The sequence below is a fragment of the Telopea speciosissima genome, chromosome 2 (genome assembly GCF_018873765.1).
Source record: "Telopea speciosissima isolate NSW1024214 ecotype Mountain lineage chromosome 2, Tspe_v1, whole genome shotgun sequence".
Lineage (NCBI taxonomy): Eukaryota > Viridiplantae > Streptophyta > Magnoliopsida > Proteales > Proteaceae > Telopea > Telopea speciosissima.
Genome location: NC_057917.1, coordinates 67498975 through 67523265, shown reverse-complemented (window position 1 = coordinate 67523265; position 24291 = coordinate 67498975). Strand labels below are relative to the sequence as shown.

General features: G+C 39.4%; 3 protein-coding genes across 10 annotated transcripts in view; all 3 read left to right on the top strand.

The window, feature by feature from the left end:
* Window positions 1–2036: 2036 nt before the first annotated feature.
* Window positions 2037–24291, top strand: part of LOC122650246 (transcription factor GTE4-like) — a 30171-nt gene continuing 7916 nt past the window's right edge. Inside the window, exons 1-7 of one of the 7 annotated variants that reach the window (XR_006331401.1) lie at window positions 2038–3760; window positions 3883–3928; window positions 4045–4158; window positions 4327–4403; window positions 13223–13304; window positions 18126–18129; window positions 22533–22542. Coding sequence is in view for 6 of the 7 variants with exons in the window: in XM_043843605.1 (XP_043699540.1) it covers window positions 2147–3760; window positions 3883–3928; window positions 4045–4158; window positions 4327–4388 (1836 nt within the window). In the remaining variant the exon portion in view is untranslated. Of the gene's footprint in view, window positions 3761–3882; window positions 3929–4044; window positions 4159–4326; window positions 4405–5104; window positions 5382–5471; window positions 5522–13186; window positions 13339–13381; window positions 13717–18125; window positions 18130–22532; window positions 22543–24291 lie in introns of those variants that run through there. The other 6 variants (XM_043843605.1, XM_043843603.1, XM_043843601.1 and 3 more) reach the window with 6 other exon arrangements.
* Window positions 15416–19666, top strand: LOC122650247 (uncharacterized protein HI_0077). 2 transcript variants are annotated; one of them, XM_043843607.1, is made up of 7 exons: window positions 15416–15847; window positions 16130–16371; window positions 16456–16552; window positions 18897–19080; window positions 19208–19289; window positions 19382–19433; window positions 19527–19666. In XM_043843607.1, exons 1-7 carry the CDS (start codon window positions 15425–15427, stop codon window positions 19587–19589), a joined length of 1143 nt encoding a protein of 380 aa, XP_043699542.1. In that variant the 5' UTR covers window positions 15416–15424; the 3' UTR covers window positions 19590–19666. The 2 variants fall into 2 exon arrangements, with proteins under 2 accessions (XP_043699542.1, XP_043699541.1); XM_043843606.1 differs by having other exon boundaries at window positions 19382–19450.
* LOC122650248 (signaling peptide TAXIMIN 1) lies at window positions 21345–21876 on the top strand. Its single transcript, XM_043843608.1, has 2 exons — window positions 21345–21540; window positions 21742–21876. Exons 1-2 carry the CDS (start codon window positions 21428–21430, stop codon window positions 21863–21865), a joined length of 237 nt encoding a protein of 78 aa, XP_043699543.1. The 5' UTR covers window positions 21345–21427; the 3' UTR covers window positions 21866–21876.

Genomic DNA, 24291 nt, shown 5'->3' with positions numbered 1-24291 from the left:
TTTGAATTTTTCTATGGATGATACTAATTTTGGGTCATGTAGCCGATAGTGTGGGCAACATCTTTGGGATCTCCTTTGGAAACTAACAATACATTTTATATTTAAAACGTTCTTAAAGAAACTATTGAATAAGGGTCTTGCAATTAGGAATTGAATATCCTTAGCTATTTCATTGATCTTGAAAATCTGTGTCTTTTGTGAGTCTGAACAGAAAACTGGTTGACATTTATTCTTGTCTTGTTCTTAATTTCTTTAAGAGAATATGGGCAGCAGAATTCTTAGGATTGAAAACAGAATGCCTCCATGCTCATTCTCCTTTTTATCTTTTGAATTCTCTGCTTTTTTCAAGTAATTCTCTTCTCATTGATAAAATGTTTTTCCTATCTATCTTCTTTATTACTTGTTACTTTCTTTGGTCTGCTAGAAACCAATGTATTTTTTTGTTTTTTTCATTATTCTTCTAATCCACATTATGTTCAACATTAACAGATGGATTTTAGATCAAGATCTTTTTACCTTTTGCCAGGTAAACACGACAATTTCTCTTCCAATTCAATGTCCATTCTTTTGCATGGTACATTTTCAGGTTTCTTTCTCATACAAGCCACCTTAAAGGTCTTACAGTCTTACCCGTGTTTTGTGACTTTGTTCGTTGCGTCTTGTTCTTTGTTCTTTGCAGACCGTCTTCGAGACGGTCTGTAAAGAATGTTCTTTTGGTACTCAAGACCTCCGGTTCGTTCTAAAAGAACGAAAAAATGAACCGCAAAACCAAACACTTTTTCATTTTTTTTGAACAAAAGAACTGTTCTGAACGTTACCAAACGCACTCTTAGAGGAAGAAGGTTCTTGTTCTCTCATTCTACTCAGCCAACTACCCCAAATTTAAATCTATCACCAACAGATTACCTTGGACTTGCACACCATGATGCCATTATTTTAATACGTGATGGAAGTTTCATTGTTGAATCTAGTGAAGCAAGCTGGGTTTGTATTGAAATTTATCATCAAACTTTTATCTTTGCTTATGCGGACTTTGGATACATAGGGATAGCACAAAGAGGCTGACGTGGTTTGAGGAATCAGTATCAGATCGATTGTATCAATCGATATATATCGATATATATTGATGGAGACTGATACCGAATCCTGACCGATCCCGTATCAATGGATCTGAATGGACAAGGGTGCAAATTTAAAAAACAAAAAAATTTAAAGAAAACAAGGGTAAATCAATTTGATCTGAACGGATCTGAATCGATAACAGCTATGACCGATACCAATACCAATACTAATACTGATTACTAAAACCCTGGATGCCGAAGAGAATGGGATGACATCAATTTGGCTATCTGGACTGATTTGAGGACTTGGTTGATTGGTTAGATTGAGATATCCAAATGATCTCACCATTTCTGCAAGACGCAAGAGGCAGACTTTTTTTACCCAAAAAAAAAAAAAAAAAAAAAGAAGCAGACTTTTGATGTAAAATACAATTTATATTCCTTCTGGTTGTAATTTTCTGTTTTTTCGTTCTCTAAAAAGTGCACAATTGCACTCACTCTCATGCCTATTGACATAAATATCCTTAGATAGTTAACCCAAAAAAAAAAAAAAAAAAAAAAAAAATCCTTAGATACCTTCAAATATTGATTTGACAAGGGTGAAGTAATCACCGCCTTCACTCTTTTCTATAGTTCCACATTCCGAAGAGCAAACACGAGTAACTGAGGAGTGAATCTGGAATAATGACGCGATTGATGATTTATTACTTTTTTATCAAAAAATTTTTTTTACCGTTAGAGGCCAAACAGTCTTTTCCATCCCAAAATCCGAAAAAGTCCTCGAAATGAACTTATCAAATTGGGAGAAACCGTACCTGGACTCAGGGAGAAGGACATCAGATCGGAAACCCTAAAAAGCCTTTCCACCTGCAAGTAAAAGTATCGTTTTTCTGTCCTTTCTGTCGCCTTGTTAGGGCTTTTCCACCCGAAATCACATCCTCCTCTTCCCCGGCGGATTCACGGAACCCTAATCCCAAGACATTATTTTGTGGCCGGAAGAAAAAAAAAAAAGATTTATTAGGGTTTCGGTTCCCTTCCCAAACTGATCGGTGAATTCTAGGGTTTTGATTCGAAAAAACGTATGTATGGCTTCGGGGTCTATAGTCGGGGGAGGCGGTGATGGTTCTCGAGACAAGCATAGATGGGGTGATGGCAAAGTTTACACCAGAAAGGCTCACAACAAGGGTTCTGAGAACGCACATCAACGGCAACCCTCTCAGACCGCGGCTATTGAAGACGGTAACACTTCTCAGCAGCAGCTCCTAACTCGTTTCGATGCCGCTTCCGATGATTCGTCGAGCCTGAATCGTCGTCAATCCGCTGCTCCCAATAGTCCTGAACCACCGTCCGGTAATGGCTCCATCCGCGCGGTTTTCCCCAGGTTGGAGAATGGTGTCACGATTAACTTGTCTTCTAGGTCGAAGCAGGAGATGCGAGAGCTCCGGCGGAAGCTTGCGAACGAGCTAGATCAGGTTCGGACTCTGGTGAAGAAGCTTGAAGCCAGGGAAGTGCAGTACACTGGCTTCTCCGGTAGTGGGTACAGTCACTCTCAGCTGTCCACTAATGATGCTGCGGACAACTGTAGCACGAAGAGGATAAATTCTGAGGTTGGTTCAGTGGGTCATCACGAGTTGAGACCGTTGCACCAGCTTAGTGTCTCAGTGGTGGAGAATAGCCAGGGAGTAAGCGATGTTGTTGAGAAAGAGAAGAGGACTCCGAAGGCGAACCAGTACTATCGGAATTCTGACTTTGTGCTTGGGAAGGAGAAATTCCCACCTCCAGACAGCCACAAAAAGTCGAAGTCTAATGGTAAGAAACGTCGAGATGGGGAATACGGGTTTCAGGGGTTTGGAGTGGACAAGTATTCCAGTCAGGTGTTCAAGAGTTGCAGTAATTTGCTCGCCAAATTAATGAAGCACAAGCATGGTTGGGTGTTTAATACTCCTGTGGACGTGAAGGGGCTTGGACTCCATGACTACTATACCATTATCAAGCATCCAATGGACTTGGGCACAGTGAAATCGAGGTTGCTTAAGAACCGGTACAAGTCTCCTTGGGAGATTGCAGAGGATGTGAGACTTACATTCCGCAATGCCATGACATATAACCCGAAAGGGCAGGATGTTTATGTTATGGCGGAGCAGCTTTTAAAGATATTTGAAGACAACTGGACAGTTGTAGAGGCTGAACTCAATCTTAATTCAAGGTTTGGAACTCACTATGATGCTGCTCTTCCTACCCGTACCTGGAGGAAGGCCCTTCCACCTCCACTGCATCCTGAGATGAGAAGAACTCTTGATAGATTAGAATCAACAACACCTCCAGTTGATTCTAACTTGAAACCTTCAAACTTTGCCCCTCCAGGTCCAGGTCGGACTCCTGCACCAAAGAAGCCTAAGGCAAAGGATCCCCACAAAAGGGACATGACGTATGAGGAGAAGCAAAGACTCAGCACAAATCTTCAGAGTTTGCCTTCGGAAAAGCTGGACAACATTGTCCAGATTATTAAGAAGAGGAACTCATCACTGTGCCAGCATGACGATGAGATTGAAGTGGACATTGATAGCGTTGATGCAGAAACTCTATGGGAACTTGATAGGTTTGTAACCAACTACAAGAAGAGTCTGAGCAAGTATAAAAGAAAAGCCGAACTTGCCATTCAAGCAAGAGCTGAGGCAGAACACAATGTACAGGAAATGGTACACCCCCGAATCATAACTTTTACTTTTGCAAAACAAAATCACAACTTTTATGATTTTCAATCTTCTTCCTTGATGGAAGTTCAGTTCTATTTTTTTTTAAATATCTTTAATCGTTACAGAATCCAGTCACAACAATGATTGAAGCACCCACAGAACCTAAAAGAGGTAAATTTTTTAGAAGCCATTCTAGTTGGATTCCAATTTTTAGTCCAATATTTATGTGAATGGCTATCTGGTTCATTAACTCACAATCACTGGAACTATGTGGCCAATTTTCGCAGATGAGAAGATTGTTTCCTCTTTCTCACCTGTCCAAGCAGAAAAGCAAGGGGATAATGCGAGTAGATCAAGTAGTTCAAGCAGCTCTAGCAGTGACTCTGGATCCTCTTCAAGTGGTAATACTAACAAAATTTAACTTAATTTGTTGTTTAATTGGTTAGGGTTATTTTGAAACATATCCAATTGAATATGATGCTGATTGAGGGGTCTTTTTTTTATATTTTCTTCACCTTCATGGGCGGTATTAACTGGATGTTTCACTCATTCCGAGCTGTATTTTACAGATTCTGATAGTGAAAGTTCCTCTGCATTTGGATCTGACGTGGGACATTCCCCAAGGACTTAAATGGATTCAATTCAGGTAGATTTGCCATTTTGGAATATCATTGATTTGTGACTCTTGTTTTATCACATAACTTCTTTGTGAATTGTTTATTGAAACACTTACATTTTATGACTGATATTGTGTGCTTGGACTCTTGATTGTCTTTTTTTTTTTATCTTGAATGGAACTTCGATGATTTGATTCTGGCCAGTTATCCTGGTTCATGAAATCTATAAACAATACTCATATATCTTACTTTAATCTTTGTGGAAAAGGCATTGGGTTTGCTTTCACGTCCTGAATTGCTGTTGTGAATGTCTCAGTATGGTTAGATGGTGATGCAAACCAACGATTGGATAATTGCTCATTTTATTGCTAATTTCCCTAGTTAAAGTTTATGATATATATTGTCAACTCTGACCTTGAAAATGTTGGTCTGTACGGAGTTTGTTCCTCGTCAGTTGCGGCTTATGGTTGGTTCATTCTGACAGTTTGTGGTTGGTCCATTCTGACGTGACTGAACTATTTATCATGCAAATGGTGACTAAACTGACATGTTGTGTCAACATTGATGTGATAATTACTCAACACCTTGATAGCTTTCGTGTAACAAAAGACACTGATGTCCAAGTAGGAAATCGTGTGAGATTGGTGCAGTTCTCTATGTTCATGAAATGATTTTTGGCATGAAGAAGAAAAATGAATGCATTAGTTCTAATTGAAAACAACAATTGCAGGTTATTATATCCAAAGAATCTCAAATACCTCCTAGGATTGTGATAACAGGGATGTGTAGGAGACAGTTTAGTTACAGGTCTTACTTGCCAGCAGTCAAGGATACCATGCAATCTATAGGTGGAGCCAATGTGTGCCCTTGTGTATGTTCAAAGGATACAAATTGCTGTACTTCTGCTTCTGTTAACCTACGAAAAGGGCAATTAAGTTGCACCCTGTGTTGTAGTAGTATTGCCAAAAGGTATTCTGTCAGTTTGCTGATGATCTGTGGGTTCTCTGTAGAGATTCATAACACAGTTTTGGATGTTTGTGGCATGCTTTGAGATTTTTCCTGTCAGTCTTTGAGTATCATCTTAACTTTTCCTAAAGGTGAGATCTTCAGGATTGGGGACGTCTCCAACTTGGATGATCTAGCCACTTGCCTAGAGTACCGGATAAAGGACATTTTGGGAACCTTCTCTGTGTAAGGTGATCTCTCTACATATTATCTATTGCTTGTTACCGTATCAGCCTCAATTACTGGTGAGTTTGAGAAGTTTCAACAAGGCTTCCTAAGTTGGATGGAAGAGCACATCAATTATCAACTTATTAGTTGGAAACTGTGTAATCTTAAGAGGCTTGGAATGCCTTGGGCTTAGGAACACTGAATTAATGATCAGAACTGTAAGTGGCAGTGGTGTTTAATTAGTCTACCCTTCTTCAGCATTATATAACTGCATAGAAGTATGGGGCTCTCTAGCTGGTGGGACTGCTTGGAAGTATGATCTAGCCATGGCATTAGCTTTTGTAGTGGCATCAGGAGACAGATGGACACTTCTTCAGGTTCTCATGGTTGGAAATGGTAAAGACACAATGTTTTGGAAGATTTATGTTGCTGAGAGCATCCTTTTCAAGTTCTGTTCCTGGATCTCTTCAAGTTGGCCCATTATAAACTTATGTTTGTTACTGGCTACAATTTGGGCATTGCTAATGAGAAAATATGGTCAGCATCTCTTTGAAGGAACTAGAACAACCATGAGTTTCTCCACCTGCTTAAGCTTCTATACTTTTCTCCCAAACCCTCAGCAGCTGGGGAAAAGGTGGTTTGAGAGCTCAAGCAACCATAGGTCTGAGATTTTAACATGAAAGCAGCAGACCTGTGGACAAATCATATCTTTATACCCTCCTCAGCTCGCTACATTATCTGATGCCTCATCCCTGTCTATCTTTTCCATTGGCAGCCTCCTCAGATCATATCCTTACCATGGATTATTTAGTCTCCCAGGGCCACATCATTCCAATATTTGACTTCTGTCTCACAGTCACAGGGACTGTGGAGTCCATGCATCGATTCTCTTATGTTGCTCATTCAAGGATGTATGTTTGCTTATGTTGAGGAAGTTTATGAGTTGCTTCATTGCTGGCCTGTTCAGGCATGGTTAGCAAGTCCCACAGAATTTGAAATGCTTTTCTAGCAGTGGTGGCTTAGTGTATCGGCTTAAAATGAAACCATATAGTGTTTGAAAACTATGCAGAGCTGTCATATACGATGGCAGTGAAAGCTGAGGACTTGGTCAGCTTTTTGGGAGGTTGTTGGTTTAAGTTAAGATCTGATTGGTGAGGGTGATTCTTCAAGGGCAGAGCTCCATTCTTCAGTTGTTGTTGTATTATGTATTTATGTGATTTCAGAGAAGGTTTCTTGACATCATAGGGGAAGGTAGCACTATACATTAACATCTTGATTTCTTATTCCTTAGGCTCCATCTGGTTGCAAGTTTAAAGAAAATGAAGGGAACTTAATGGCTATCTAATTACCCAAAGGCTGGGATCAGAATAACTAGCTGTGATCTAGTACAGCAAGTTGGATAATAACCATAATTAGCAACAAACCAGTAACCTGGTTCGACTCTGGTCACAAGGCCTTTTAGATGTATCATCTACGAAATAGGTTGCCAAAATTAGAAGTGAATCTGATAGTTAGATTGGAAGATATCAAGGAGTTATAAAAAGAGAAAGTTACTAAAAATTAGAAAACAGCAACTCAAGTGGCGAATAGCAAGAGAAACCAAAATAGAAAGTGAGTGAATGGATTTAGCAACTGGAGAACCAACAAGTATATTGAATATATAAAATAGAAACCTTCAAAACAGAACTAGAAACTGGAGAACACTAGTAAATAAATCACAGATTAGAAACTAGAACCAAAATAGAAACTAGAGAAAGGAATTAGAAAGTAGTGCAAATATAATAGCAAGTGTTGTGCAAAATAGTAACTAGAAGGAATACTAGAAACAAGGCAAAGAAAGGTGTTGCCACAATGTTCAAACTATGTAGAATGCTGCTAGCAATGATAGGAATTGATAGGGAGAAAGAAAAAAAAAATAAGATATAAGATAGAAGATGAAGGATATGGACTAGGCTTCCCACCTAGAACTTGATTAGCATCTCACCAGTCCAATTTGGCATCCCACCTAGGGCTTCACTGCATTTCACAGCAAAGGAGTTCTGAATCTCACAGAAATCAGCAAGCATAAGCTTAGCAAATTGTTCAAATTGTTGGTAGTGGGTATGAGCCCCTACTCTTTAATTATAATTTTATGGAAACATACAAAATAGGAACCCCTGTGTATAGTAGGGAGAATCCTGTACAACTGAAGTCTTCTTCAAAATAGAAATTATTCTAGAACCTTGACAAAATAGAAACTAACTATTTAATCCCGTATAAGACTTAAATCCCTTGGGCTTATAGACAATAGAATCCCAAAAATACTAAGCCCATGGCCCATATTCATTGGACTCTCAAAATTAAACATATAGTCCACTCTTGGTCCAGTCAAATGGCCTGCTTTGTTACTGGCCTTCTTGTACTTCTGAACTACGTCAACTCTCCGTGTCTTGAAAAAAAAAAAAAAAAAACTCGTCCATGAGTTTTTTAGTGATGCTAATTCAGATCCGTATGATCATATCCTTCAATCGGAGCTAGAATTCAGCTACCCTTGATATCGTCCCATCAACGTAGTGGCTCTGCTACCAAATTGATGGCTATCTAATTACACAAAAGCTGGGATTAGAATAACCAGCAGTGATCTAGGACAGCAAGTTCAATAATAACCCTAATTAGCAACAAACCAGTAACCTGGTTTAGGGTGATCAGATCTGGTTGCAACTCTGGCCACAATGCCTTTTAGATTCATGGAATAGTTTGCCAAAATTATAAATGAATCCAACAGTTAGATTGGAAGATATCAAGGAGTTATGAAAATAGAAAGTTACTGAAAGTTAGAAACTTAAGGTTATAAACAATAGAAAACAGCAACTAAAGTGAAGAATAGCAAAAGAAACCAAAATAGAAAGTGAGTGAATTGATTTAGTAAATAGAGAACTTACGTGGAAAGTGAATATAGAAAATAGGGACTACCAGAACAGAATTAGAAACTAGAGAATAGCAGTAAATAACTCATAGACTAGTAACTAGAAACAAATTAGAATTAGAGAAAACAATTAGAAAGTGATGTAGATCGAAGCATGAAGAAGAGGAACCAAAATAGAAATCAGTAAAATGTTACTATCCTACGTGCAAGGAATCTTGATTATCCAATGGTACACTCCCACTAGCTGCTATGCTCCCACTAGGTTGATGATCACCTTCACCCTTTCTGGCGATTACAAGATGAGTTACTTCCCTGCCCCGCCAAGAGTAGGTGAGATGTTTTCATCATCTTCTATCTCGAAGAGGTCAAGATCCCTGCTAGCGTCATTTAAGCTAAGAAAAACAGTCTCAATAAAATCGATGTTGCGGGACTCTTATCTCTGTCATTCCTCCATCTGGGTGTTCACCATACATAACGTAACCCTTCGAGCTGCCAGAATATCTAATAAAGATGTGTTTCTTAGCTCTACTGCCAAGCTTCCCAAACTTATGGGAGGTGTTGTGAACATAACCTGCACATCCCTCATATCCCCTAAGTTGGGTTTTGTGCGTTTCCATAATTCTTAGGGGGTGGAAGGAATTGTCTGTGAGGGTACCCGGTTAAGGATGTAGGCAACAGTCAAGAGAGCGTCCCACCAGAAAGATATTGGGAGGTTGGCTTGCGCCATCATCGACCTAATCATATCTAAAAATGTCCTATTCCTTCTTTCGCTACACCATTTAGTTACGGGGTGTAAGGAATAGACAATTGCGTGCAACTCCCTTTCTCCTCATTTAATTCTTTAACCTAATCATATTGATATTTGTGTCCTTGGTCAGTACGCAGAGTCTTTAAACTCTTGCTTTGTTGATTCTCAATCTTTGCTACGAAGCATTTGAAGCAATTTAATGCCTCGCAGTGGTGAGCGATTAGGTAAACATAACCGTATTGCGAATAGTCATCTATGAATGTAAAGGAGCAAGAGACGCCATGGCGTGCCTTCACATTCATCAGTTCGCAGATGTCTGAGTGGACAAGCTCTAGGGGTTGCATAGATTGGACTGCCTTTTTGAAAGTCTTCCGATGAGCCTTACCTGCTAGACAAGGCTCACATGTACATAGGTTGACCTTAGCGAGTAAGCCAAGGAGGCCTTCTCTAACTAACCTGGTCATCCTATCTCACCATATATGTCCTAGTCTAACATGCCAAGTGATTGATTCAAAATCATTATTAACATTAGCCATAAAAGTAGATGCAGAAGAAGAATCAATTAAGTCTAACTTAAAGAATCCATCCACAAGTGTAAATATTGACCAAATAATGTACCATGCAAATGAAACTCAAATGAATCACCACTACGACTTCCGCAAACTAAATTTCAGTTGTTCATCTCAGAGTAAGCCACACCAAACAGGTGGATGAGAGCTTTTTCAAGATGAAGAGTGTTTGTTTACTTACTCTTTACACTTCTGTTGTACTAGTATTGTCAAAGAGGCTTGAGCTTGACAGTTTCTATTGCGGGCACTTAAACTGGCAATATCCTCACATTCAACAAGAGGAAGATACTCTCCTCATCATGGGGGGGAAAAAGGCTTCCTGGTCGTCTGCAGCCTGTGCCAGACATAGCCACCTGAAATGACAGCACTGCCTCCCTTCAAAATGAAAAATCCCTCTTGGTCGATGCCCCTGCGCATGTCCCCTCATTGGCCCCTGTGCTGGTGCAGGGGCCACGCGACCAGGCTGTGTTCTCTTCCCCCTCATTATTGATATACTACCAGACCACAGCCAAGATTCTCCTAGATAGATGATAGCCACAAAAAGATTTTAATGATATATGATTCTGCATGGAAATTTTCAAGTCAAAGAAGTGTTCTATGGATGGCTGGGAACTTTCAAGACTCTATGAACATATGTACCCCTCATGTATTGTAAATTCCCCATGTAAGCACAATACTCAAGGCACATCCTTAGAAGTGTTCCTTATAGCAGCAAGTTTGGTTTTTCTACCAAAACAAGAAATTTTAAAAAAATTGTGAATCTATTTTGGTCATTAATTCTTAGAAGGAAATTTTTGGATTGAGTTTTGTTGTTTATTTGGGGGAACGTTACTTCTATGCGACCATGGAAACTTTTGGAGCAGGCCAAGTGAAAAGTTCAGTGTCCTTGAATGCTTGGCTCCAAGTAGAATTCCAACCATATTGGATCTTTCTCTAACAGCTAATATTGTTGATTTGTAGTCAGCTATTTGTTGAATGACATCACTGTTTCTGGTTGGCATTGTCATAGTTGCTGGCTGGATTTTATTTTGCTACTTGTAATGTTGGCCCTATGTTGTAAATCCCGCAGAATTTCTACTAGTAGCTAACAATCAATACACAGCATGTAAACCGTATCTTCAGTATTCTGGTGTTAGTGTTTCCTTTTTCATATTTTTATATGCTCTTGCGATTTAAACATTGAAATGATTAATGATATTCTGATAGTATGATTGCTAAGACATTATTAAGCACTAGTTTTCTTAATTAGTGTCCCCCCCCCCCCCCCACCCCCAACCCACAAAATAAATAAATAATTAAGAGAAGGGAGCAAAGAGGAGTGGGTTGGGTAGGGAAGATAACAAGCATTTGAGAGTGGACAAGTTGAGCACTTGAACCTCATCATATAATTGAAGCTTTTCCATTTCTGTGATAAAAACGAGTTTACGTTGATTTATGTTTATTGTTTTGTTTTTTGATGAATATGCTTATATAATATCTTATTCTTTGTTTGTTATATGTTGCACATAACCATACAACAGCAACAACTCAGCCGTAACTCAACGAAAAGAGGTCGGCTACATGGATCCTTGCCCTCCAATCAGCTCTATTCGAGGTCATATTTGAAACAAGTCTTAAACTAAGCATTTCTTTTCTCACTACTTCTCCTAGGGTCTTTTAGGCCTGCTCCTAGTTCTTTTAGCTCCTTCAATCTGAATAAAATCAGTCCTCCAGACTGATGCATCCCGAGGTCTCAGTTGAACATGGCCATGTCATCTCAAATGACCTTCTTGGATCTTATCATGTGTCTGGGCAACTCCCAAATCAGCTCTAATGCGGTCACCTTACTTTATCCTTCCTAGTTTTACCACACATCCATCCCAAAATTTCGCATCATACATCATCTCTGCTACACTTAGTTTATCTATACGACGTTTCTTAACTGCCCAACATTCCACACTATACATCATAGCCAGTCGTACGACCGTCATATGAAATTTTCCTTTAAGCTTTAAAGATATACATCGATCACACAAGCACTCCGGACGTACCTCTCCACTTCGTCCGTCCTATTTTAATTTTTTGTGAAACATCATCTTCTATATCACATTCTTTCTTATGATGATTGAGCCATCTCAATATAATCTATGTTGTATATAACCATGATTATATAAAATTACCATTGCTATATTACATATAGTCATATACTACACGCCTAGGTGCCCTTCCAACGCCTTGGGTCGCCTAGTCACTGACGACTATGATGGAGGCCCAATTAAAATCGAAGATTTCAATGTTTAACCAAAAAGGCTTTGGTCATTATTTCAGCACCAGATTCCTGTGGAACTGTTGACCATATATTTTGTGGTGCAAGTAAGCTGTCTCTAATTGTTACAATATCATTGCTATTCCGCATAGTTGTGCATCATGCGGTAGGACTTCTTGAGATGGAAAACTATTTTTTGTGATCATGAGGAGGCTGAAAGAAATTCTTAGATTATGATTGACATTTAGTGTAGATACTCAACCCCTTTTTTTTTCTGGGGAGGGGATGGTGGTGGGAGGAGCTGACATTTAAGATGGTTCCTTTATTTTATTTTATTCTTAAGTGAAATTGTTTTCATTGATCATAACAATAGTTTACATCAACGAGGGAAACTACAACTCATTGAAGCTGTAATCTATGTGGGTCTTGTGCAAGCTGTAATCTATGTGGGTCTTGTCCAAGGAGGCTTATAAATCTGTGTGGGTCTTGTGCAAGTTGTAAACCAAAAACCGTTGACCTTAGTTCCACCATGTTGGATGTTGTTTAGCCAACTGGGCCTGAGTTGTGAGTACACTCTTAATATTTTTGCATAACTATCTTCACACCTCAACCATTTCTGCAGGTATCTGGTTTCTGATTGAACTACCATCACCGTTGAAACTTTATTGTCTTCATTTTCCCTACAGTCATAATGCTTCTGGTCATAAGATTCCTTGCCTGCTTTATGAAAAGAGGTCAAACATGGTAGGGGTGATCATGATTTGGTATTGGAGGCACTGGCTCTGGCCATCACTGACGGTGTATGCGTTAATTATTAAACGTAAAAGAAGTACTTGTCAGATGTGATTTTTTGAATCCCTGGTCCTCCCCAGTACCTGTAGAACTTTAAGTAATTCAAATCTTACATGAGAACTCAGTGAGTCGCATGTAAATATTGTACAATGGTCATGAGATTGTAATGTAATTTGCTGAGTATGACCTTTCTTTCCTTTATTTCTCAAAGTATGTGACCATTGCATATTTCCAGCTTTCTGTACTTTTACTCAGGGGGGGACATGCATTCTTCTAGTAAGGTAGTTTCCGGTCTATGCAATCCGTAGCCAGCATAAAATAATGATGATATGTTTTATTATATATTAGTATCTTTGTTAATTTTATATGCTGATAGACTGGTGTTAACCTATTTTTTTATGTGGCTTACTTACCAGATGTAATATAGAAAATGCACAATTAGTGACCCTTGATGACTCTTGGAACATGGTGTTTCTGGTTGTTGCATCAGATGTGTTTGTTTTCAAGTTGCAGAAAGGCTATGACCTTTTAACTGAATTTATTCTTGCTATAACTAGGAACTTTATTGTTTGCAGGTTCTCCTCCTCCAACACGACTTGTATGATAATGTTTAGCAGATAGTGGTAGTTAGTGACGGTTGGTTTCGTTTGGTTTGTGTAGCAAATGTACATTGCTAACTACAGCTACTCATCTCAGCATCACTGATACTTGATTTTATTGGTGGCTGCAATTGTTAGCAATCAAATGAGAAAGAGTTGGATTAAAATTTTCAGGATTGGGTCTTCATATGCAGTACCATGGTCAATGAGGTGTGCAAAGTTGGCAATTCAGTGTTTGTTGGCAGTGTCTGTATATGGTGGTGAACTGATGTCTGTAATGCTAATCAATGGAGTAATTGCGTCATACTAAATATTCTATAGGTTAGTGTGAACTTGTTTTAGTTCTTCCATTGTTTTAGAACGGCTCAACCTTTGACTACTTAACATCCAGATTTAGTCACAGTGACTAGCTGGCATAGGAATGAAGGGGAATAGCTTGAATCGCTGTGGCCGTGTACAAACTACGAAGAGCAGTAAATGTTTGGAGATCAAGTGAAGCACATCCTCTCCAATTGTTGGAAATCCACGTATGAGAGTATACAGTACTACTGTCTATAAATTCTTCCTTCTTTTTGATGAAGGAAATTCTTCCAGTTTAACTAAAGAGTTCCAACTGAAGCAGGGGCATCTCCTCATGTGTACCACCAGTCCATGTGGGAGAGTTTTCAGGCGGCAAATGGTGATTATGACCTTGTAAAATACAGAGGAAATGGTGGATGTAGCAGATGAGCAGAACTAGTTCGCCTAGTCAGGAATAAAGGTTGGTGATGAAGGGTGGATTAAGTGAAGACTGAAGCAGATATCGTTGCAAAATGCAAATCAAAGTCACTACCAATACCAATACACAAAGTTACCATCAATGCATCATCCTGTACGATGGTGGAATAACCTTGGGCTCTAATGTGTTTAGAAAACAAGGAATGACACTTGGAATATCTTTTAATGGGGAGTACCATTGTATAAGTCTTGCAGATAAAAGCACGCTGAGCAAGATTTTAAAATGTGGAATCGAACAGTGACTATTCCGATCTGGTTTGGATCGGAATGGGGTGCGGGAATTGGCTTTCAACAACCCTAGAATTAGTCCACAGTTTCAAAAATAGGGAAATTTTTGGGTTTTGATTGTGAATCGGCTGTGTTGGATCTGTTGAAATCTGGATCGGTCACGGTCATAGTTTATTCCCAATGACGCTTAGAAGCTGCTTCAAACAAAAATGAACTACTTTCATCTTTCAATCCTTCGGACAAAGTCCAATTTGGTAAACAGGCAAAGGGAAGAGTGCTGCTTGGTAGTGTGGCCTCTGCACCATCGTAGGGGCTAATGAGGGAATGCACAAGGGCATCGGCTGTGTTGCGGGAGGGGGGTTTCTCATTTTATAGGGTGAGAGGGTGGTCATTTCTTGAGCGCAAATCGAAAAAGGAGATCACATACATATAAAACTCAAATTTATGTGGTTCACTCAAGGTGGGCTGCGCGTCCAGGCGGAGCAATAACGTGAGTTTCTACAATTTTCAATAATTAAAATAAAAGCCCTAACAACCCCAATTTTTATCCTCCTAGTGTAGCACGGTGTTGTAATGCATTGTCGGTGGTTGCAGAGGTCATGTGCATCATATGGGGTCTGTTGTATCACTTGGCCTTTGCAGCACCGCACGATACGTTATAGCACCGCACGATGTATTATAGCCACTGTACTGTAACAGGAGAGGATAACGATTCTTAACAACTCCCCTCCCCTCCCAACCTCCCAATTTATAAGTATGAGGTCTTGGGCAGTTCAATATAGATAAACCCTAGTATTGGGGAAAAACAGACCATAACTTCTTGAATTAAGATGAGATGAGGTTTCACCAGCAACACCATCAAGCGGCGTTTTTTTCCCCCTTCAAAATGGACATAAATATAGGGTGAGTGGATTCCATCCGTACGAAATCGTTCTCGCAATCTTACATACTCTCTCTCTCTCCTCCCCCTCAATAGGCAATATCACATATCCACCCCCCGCCCCAACAGCTTGAATGAAGCAAATGCAGCTGAAAACGATGCTTTGTGCGTCTCTGCGATGTGCTTTGTTCTCACCCCTCTTTCCACCACGTAGAGTCGGGGTAAATGCCTTCTCATCTTCCTTCGTCCCGCAGTACCAGGCATGGTCTGGCCTCCAGAGTTGGAGAGAAAGCTCACTTAACGAGAGCCGGCTCTGGGGATCCAAGGGTCCAGAACAACCACCAACACTTCCCTTGTCATCAATCCAAGCTGACGACGATTCGATGGCAGCTGCCTCTTCTCTTGCTGAGCTCGGAACTATAGTTCTCTCCACCAGCGACCCTCTCACCAAGTCCAGGCTCTCCCATCTCGCCTACTCGAGGTGGCGTTCCGAGGGTCTCCCGCTTGGAGTCTCTAAACCACCTGATCGACCAGCTCGCCCGCCCAAACCTCAACTGGTTCGTCCTTTTGACTCTGATTTATACTTAAATCTTTCGACGATCCCCGAACTTTTGATTAGGTTTTTCCTCCAATTTGATCACTAAATTTGAACTTGGCTGCTCTATCATGAATCCAATGGGTTTGTATTTTCTCGGCCTTTTGAACTTTAATTACAGACCAAGTGTTCGATGATTTCACTATCTGGGTCCCGTTTATTTTGAATTGTTGGTTGGTCTCATGGTAACTCTGTTTATTCAGTTAGTTCGCAGTTAAATGAGAGAATGCTTCTGCTAATTTAGGTGTCGCCAAAGGAGATTCCAGCTCCCAAGAATTCGGGTTTGCCCCTTAATGCTTATATGCTCCACAATCTCGCCCATGTGGAGCTTAATGCTATTGATTTGGCGTGGGATACGGTTGTCCGGTTTTCTCCATTCAGTGAAGTACTTGGAGAAGGTTTTTTTGCTGATTTTGCACATGTTGCTGATGATGAGAGTCGACATTTTGCTTGGTGTTCCCAGAGATTAGCTGAACTTGGCTTCAGGTAAGAAGAAAAGTAATCTAGTTTTTATGCACATAGACCATCTTTCTCTTATTCACTGTCCTTATTTCCATTCTCTGTGGTTAGTTATGGAGATATGCCTGCCCATAATTTGCTTTGGAGAGAGTGTGAGAAATCCTCTGGGGACGTCACTGCCCGTTTAGCAGTGATTCCTTTAGTTCAGGTACTCTAATGCTTTGGAGCAGGATTTCATTTCGAAAATTGGCACTGATATAGAATAAATATGGTCCATATCTTAAAGCTGTCTTTTCCTGATGTATGTTGTTGATTATTTGGATGATATTGTTACAGACTTGGATATTTTGGAAGAATTATTCGATAAAGCCATACACTTTGTGAAGTGAGATTCTGTTTATAATTTTAGGCTTGGAGTACCGTTCAGGGACAATTACTGTTAAGAACCCCTACATAAAACTGCGTGGGTGGGTGGGTGGGTGGGGGCCAAGTGGGGGGATGTGGTTCTAAGAGTTGTCACCCTTTCCATGTTCTGCCCTAGTTTGTTGTTGCTTTCCATCTCCTTGTTCATAAGGGTGTTCATCGGTTCAGTTCTGGCTAAACTGTTCAGTTTTGGTTTGGTTCACAATGAAATAGGTATAAACCGAAAGCAACCCAAATACTATTCACTTCCAATTTTCCAAGTTTGATTTCGGTTTTGGTTATCTGGTTTGAAATCGGTTTGGTTATTCAGTTAGAATTCAGTTTTGTTCCATAAGTTTTGTAATAGCGTTGAGGAAGATGAAGTTTACAAAAATCATTGGGATTCCTTAAAGGCTTAAAACTACAATTAACATATAAAAAGAACAGAAATTTAAAGTCTCGAAATTGAAGAGTTTTATGGTGTAATGGTTTTGCATTGGTCTAACCAAGGTTAGTTTTTTGGTTTCTATTCAGTTTATCAGTTTACAGTTTTTTTTTTTTTTTTTTCCGGTTTCTATTCAGTTTATGGTTTTATTTGGTTTATTGGTTTTTTAATCGGTTTGGAACTCACGGCACGGGTTCACAACCGAGCCAAGATTAATATTCAAAATCAAACCAATTAGTTTCGGTTTGGTTCGGTTTTAAATGGTTGTTTCGGTTTCGGTTCACGTTTGACATCCTTACATGTTTTTTATCCTTTGCCTCCCTAACTATGAATCAATCCCAAATTTATGTGAATTACAAAAATAACTTGGTACTAACAAGGCCCTTGTCGACTGATTTCTGTTCATTTTTCTTAACTTGGTCTTCTATTATGAGGCATTTCTTACTTCTTTTTACATTGAATTTTGAAATTCAGGCTATTGCTATGTACTTACTGTTTGCCTAGTGCATGACAAGCCCCAGAACTTGGGTTTTCTGTTCAATTTCTTAACTTGCTCAATCATGGGGCATTTCCAATTCTTGTTACATGATATTTTGTGGACGTTCAATTTATATAGAACCCACTAACAGAAATATTTTAATCATCGTTGAATTTTAAAATCCAGGTCTTTCCATATCTTTACTGCATTTGCATTTCTAAAATTCAGACAATTAACATTTGTGTTCTGCATGTCACCCAAGAACTAGGTGCTCTTCTTCTTCTTCTTTTCCTTTTATTTTAACAACTGAATACTACCTGCTAGTGAAGATAACTTATGTACCTGTCACTTGGTGTTCAGTTGATAGTATACTACTTCAAGTCATTTAGGAACTGTTCTCTCTCTCTCTCTCTCTTACATACACACGTGCTTCCGTGCACACTCACAGTTCAACAGTGTGGTTCTGGGGTAGTCTAGGGCTATTAGGAGGCCACATTGGATTTTGGTATGGAGATGAATTATGAATATAAGATGTATGCGAGAGAATATTTTTGTTCTTTGTGTATTCACGAAGGAGGTTTAGGGCTCAGGTTTGGATGAAACTTGATGTTCTCTTGTACTCTCTTTTTTTTTCATAGTGAATTGGATGATCCAATTATGCTTTGTGGATGTAAGCTATGAGTAGAACCATATTTCCTCGTGTTTGTGTTTGCTTCAGCTTTCTTGTTCTCTTTTTGGTTTTTTCTATTTAATCATACTGAAAATTGCTGCAAAACTTGACAACTTTTTTTTAAGGTTTTCCTTCTTCTCACAAATGTTGTAGCCCAAACATGAAATTGATGTTCAACTTAATTTATGTATAAAAAAAAATCTTATTCCCACTTTGCAAGAAGAGCCAAAGAAGACAAAAACTAATAAGGGACAATGTTTTCTGTCCAGGAGCATACCCTATGCCCTGGACAACTGCATCTATCTCTCTACTCCCCTTGTGTAATGACCTCCCTAGCCCCTCCAACCTTCAACTATACCAAAGGAGGGGGCTGTGAGTGGGTGTTTCCTGCCGGCATAGCGTACGCTCCCGGAAGAGAAACCCTCTCCAATTAATAAATATCTAGTTATCCTCTGCTTATTTACGAACTGTCAATGCAGATGAGTTACACTTTGTTCTAGTTGATTTGTGCTTTTAGCTTATTTTAAATGTGAAGAATTTTTTGTTTCCATCTTTAGGAGGCCAGAGGGCTTGATGCTGGACCACGTCTAGTGCAGAAATTGGTTGGCTTTGGAGATCTTAGGACTTCAAATATTGTGGCTAGAATTGCTGAAGAAGAGGTTGCACATGTTGCAGTTGGTGTGTTCTGGTTCGTCTGTGTGTGCAAGAAAATGGGACGCATACCTTGCTCAACTTTTAAAGGTTAAACTGGCCATCTAATTGAATTGTCTATACAATTCTTACCCAAAAAAGAAAAGAAAAGAATTGTCTATATATTGAACTTTGATACCATATATTAGTTTTATTGACTTTCCACAATGGCCCTTAGACTTGTTGAGTGAGTACAATGTGGAGTTGAGAGGCCCCTTTAACTATTCAGCTCGAGATGAAGCTGGTATACCGCGACACTGGTGAGCATTTGACTTTTTTTGGTTGAATTCTCATCACTAACTTAGATAGGGAAAGCTGGTTTTTCTGATTTCTTCTCTTGTCTACTGTCTAGGTATGATGGATCATCTACAGATAATCTTGGTAACAATGAACAGCTTGCAGAGGTAAATAACCCTAGAAAGTAGGATTTCCTCGAATTTTCATTAAATTGTAGATTTCATTTCTAGGAGAGAATTGTGGAACTTTTATTATTACAGGTCTGTGACAGGCTGGCTTGCGTCATCTCTATGGAGAAGGAAAACTCAAATTTGAGTAATTAGCTGCCTTAAGCCTTTGGCTACATGTTACTGCAAGAATAGAGTATGCCTCCTTCAATGCAGTTATCAAAAGTGAATTTCGCAGATCAGTTGCATGGTCTATGCTATATTTTAGAGCAAGGATTTTTCTTTTTAAGTGTACAGTGTGATTCAGCTCTCACCAAAGCTAGGCTATCTCCACTGAGTTGTTCACTTGAGCAACTGATTAGTGCACTCCGTTGGAAGTTAAACTATGTTCCGCATTTGACATAGTCATTTAATCGCTAGTTTACTATTGTTGTTGCAGTTGTATCATCCACCATATATCTTTATAAGTGTCATTTCTCATCATACACACATTCCCTCTTCTCTGCCTTTATGATTTGTTGCCTTGTTCCTCCGACTTAGATTGTGGGTTCCTAACTAGGCCAAATTTTTGTAAATCAATGCCTTATCTATCCCAGGGTCGGAGTTGCCACTTCATCCTCTCATGTGTCACAACTCACAACTAGGTGAGTTTCTAAGATCCCATTCCTGCTACGGTCAACAAGGAACCCATTGTTGGAGGTAAGGGGATGAGGAATAACTATTTCCACATATAGGTTGCTAATTTCGATCTGAAGATTCCATTTCATTGTATTCAAATGTTTTCAAAAGGAATCTTGTTGCAGAATTAACATAGATAAAAATTGAAGTTTCTCTAGTATTATAGTATGTGTGGAAAAAAATATTACTTTTGGGTAATTTGGCCTTGTAAATTCATTTCCCCATTCTTAGGAAAAATGATCTTTGTATGCAAAAAAAAAAAAAAAAACAGTTAAACTTTGGAGGTATCAAAGGTGACTCAAGTTTCAATACGATCACAGAAGTCTGTGGAAGACTTCCCCCCCCCCCCCCCCTCCCGGCCTCTTAGCACTCAAGGAAATGGAATAATTCATTTTCCCTTTGGGTTCATAAATATCTTTTTAGATTTTAGTATTTTTAAAAATACCCCTTAAGATTCCATTTCCTTGGGTGCCAGCATGTAGCAGCAAAATTTCGTTCCCCTTTGATAATGGCAAAATGACAAGTCATTTTCAAAAAGATTTTTGAAGACCTTTTTATACTCTTAACTTAAATAACATTTTATTAGAAAAAAAAAAAACTTAAATAACATTTGAAAATAAGACAATAGCCAATTAAAAGAAATTGTTTTGTGTTAAAAAAATTGGGCAAATGTTTTCATGTGACCAGATTGGTATAAATACCATTATAAAATGACATACACCTCTCGTTTGATCGAGTTGATGGGAAAATCTTCAGTCTATGAATACCTTCCCCATAATATTTTCTTGCATTTCAGAAGAACCAAACACGCGGTGGGAAGAAGTTGTTGAGGACTTTCGTTTCCCAACGGCAAGGGGAGGTTATGGAGAAACGACCAATTCCAATTCCAATCCAGACACAGCTTCCAAGGGGGTTCCTTCGTAGGACTGGACTCCGCATTCTCGTTTTATATTTTGAAGTGGCATGTTCCATTGTTCCTCATTGCACAATACGAAGTTTCTTATTACTAAGTGGAAGATGTAAAATTAGACCAGAAGTCAGAACTCCTCAACATATTATATAATAATAGAGGGTAATACACTTTGACGAGCTATTTTCTCATTTTCCAAACTACACCTGTCTTTGTCGTTTTGAGTAAACGGTAGCAAACGTGTTCGAGTTTTCTTTCTGATTTGGTTTTCCCGTTCCGTCATCTCTAAAGGGGGGGGAAAAAAAAATCTTACAAAAACCTTAAAAAAGGGTTATTCCCACATCAACCAGACAGAATTCGAAGTGCGAGGACGCGAAGCGGAAGGAGAGCGAGAGATATAGAGAAGATGTGCTGCGACTGTGATTGTGAGTGCAGGCCCTTGGGGTTTCTCCTGGGTCTCCCCTTCGCCCTTCTATCACTCCTTCTCTCAATCGTCGGTGTCGTCATCTGGATCGTTGGGTTAGTTTTCTTTTTCTGTCTCTCTCTCTCTCTCTCCTCTTCTCTTGATCTTATGATCGAATAGTTTGATTGATTTGGTTAATTTTAGAGGGTTTGGAGAGCGTTATTGTTAAGGGGGGGAAAAGGGTTTTAAGCAGCAAGGAATTGATCTTGATTTTAATGGTATTTTTGTGTATGTGGGGGTTCGTTCTCTGTTAACAGGTTACTGCTGAGTTGTATATGCCCTTGCTGTTTCTGCGTGACGGTCTTAGTGGAGTTTGCGCTGGGGTTGATCAAAGCCCCCATTCACGTCATGCACTGGTTCACCGAGCAGATCCCCTGCTGAGGCCTGAGGAGGAGGAGGAGGAGGAGGAGGAGGAGCTTCTCATCACTTCTTCTTTCTGTGTATTTAGTTATTTACTCTCCTCTTTTGTGCTCTCTTCTCTTGTATGGTTTTGTTCGTTTCAGAATTCTTTGATTTGGGGATAGGGTTGGATGGTTGTCGGATTGTGAAAAACTGACTAGAAATTAATTATAAAACTACTTATATCCACAGTTATTGTATTCTTCTTTATCTCTAACTGATCGATCTCCACTTGACTTGAATTGTGTCCAAAGTTGTTAGAAACCATCCGTGATCAGGCAATTTGGATGTTTAAGGCCCTAGTGTCTTAGAGAAGAAAGAAAGAAGGGTAGTCTTCGCACACATAAATAATAATGTAGGCGTTTCCTGTACGGTACCGGAGGCTATGCGGGCAGGCAAAGCTAATCAGCCCCACTGTCGGTTCAATCGATGGAGAGAGGTAGGGAGGTTATTTTGTGGATTTTATGGGGAAAAAGAGAGAAAGATTGAGAGGGGAAGCAGGAAACATAATCCCTAATAAGATAGAGATTTCATTGTGGCTGACGCAAAAACACAGTTAAATCCAACAAGCCATTGTTCAACGTTTCAGATCCCTGGCGCCCTGGCTTGCATTGCATAAAAGTCATCCGAATTGATGATATGCTTATAGAAGCAGCCATGTTTTAGGAATATAGAATTCTGGGAAATCGAGAAAGAAGCACCATGCTAGGGACCCACCCCTTTCTTATATATATAAAAGAAAAAGAGTAGAAGATATCTGCCAGGTTGCATGCCCCCTGCACCCACGCGGGCCTGATCGTCTCAGACGATTGAGACGATCAGGCTCTTCTCCAACACCCCCCGAGCTGGATGATGTCCGCCTGACGCACCCACAGTGGTCGACATGTAGTTGAGGTGCCATTTAAACAGCAAGGATGGATGCGTGCACTCGAACTGAAAATCCTTCACTCCATCACATGTGCATCACGTTTAGATGTGCGCATCCATCCTCGCCATTCGAACGACACCTTGGCCACGTGTTGACCTCTGGGGTGTGTGCTAGACATCTTCTAGCGCACCCCTGCAACATAGAGGAACTCGATCCGACCAATGAAGATGTGCAAGAGCATCAACATGGAAGGTGATTTTTATTTCACAAGAGACGAGTAGGTAATTTTGCACACTCTTGTGTCTGATTCATTCAGATTCCATGTAACCTGGCATGTATCTTTTTCCTCAAGAGAAATATTAAATCATGTGTGGGAGAACCTACTCCTATAAGCTTTGGCTAGAAAAGATGGAAAAAGAGGAAAAGGAGGGGGAGGGAATGAGAGCAAGAGCAAAAGCAAATGAAACCATCATATCAAGAATTGCATAATATATAGGATAGAGGGCAATATTTTATTTTATTTTATTTTTTTTAGATGAAAAGGGCAATAATATTTTGATAAGAAAGAATGTAGTAATATAATCATAAACTACTACATAATAGGTTCTTAATTATTGTTTTTTTGGTAAAGATAGGTTCTTAATTAGGGTATCTTAGAATTAGGTAGGCATCAACCGGATTGGGGCTTAGATGTGGTTGTGTGGTTAGCATGGTTCTTGTGCCTAGACATAAATCAATGACTTTGTGCGTGAAAAAACCGTTCAAATGCAGTGAAATAAAAATTCGTATTCAAAGCAATGCATTTGTGCGCACTTTCATTGGCTATTGCGCTGATGCAGAGATTACACAACCAATTAGCATTCTCTTGCTGTATGAAATTTTACAGAATAATGCAAAGTATTTGTGCCAATCTAGAGATACCTTTGGACGTAGATGAGAAATACTTCTCCCAACCAATAAAAGGGAAAACAATGCCAACCAGTCCACTATTTCCTTTGGCATTTGATTCTACATCTATAAGGTGTGAAAATTTAAACATCATTACTGTTGCTATGCCAGCAGTCCTTCACCTAACGTACTTCTCTTTGCCTCTTGTGGCGTGTGGTATCTGCATTATTTGGGGATGAAAGTGATGACCTTAATTCTGATGATTTGGGCGTCTTAGCAAAACATAATTGGGGTCCTTCTCTTTGCCTTTTGTGGCGTAGGTAAAATGCAGTTTTGCAAGTAAAAATCTTACTTGGAAACAAAAGGACCAGCTTATATTGGGTTGGCACTAATAATGCTTTTGCAGTTGAGGATAATTAGTTTAATTCACATTTGAGGTTTTAAATGATAAATTTCAAAGAGAACATTGCTTAAGATAGTTAGAAAAGGACTAGCACGTTTTTATGATTTCACAAAAAATAAATAAATTAAGTTTATGGTTTAACAATTAATAGATTAGGGACTCTCTAACTAAGGCCTTTATAGGTGTAGTTAGAACTTCACACATTCTTTTGATTGTCCCGTATCATATTCCTAAACGTTCTTGAAATTG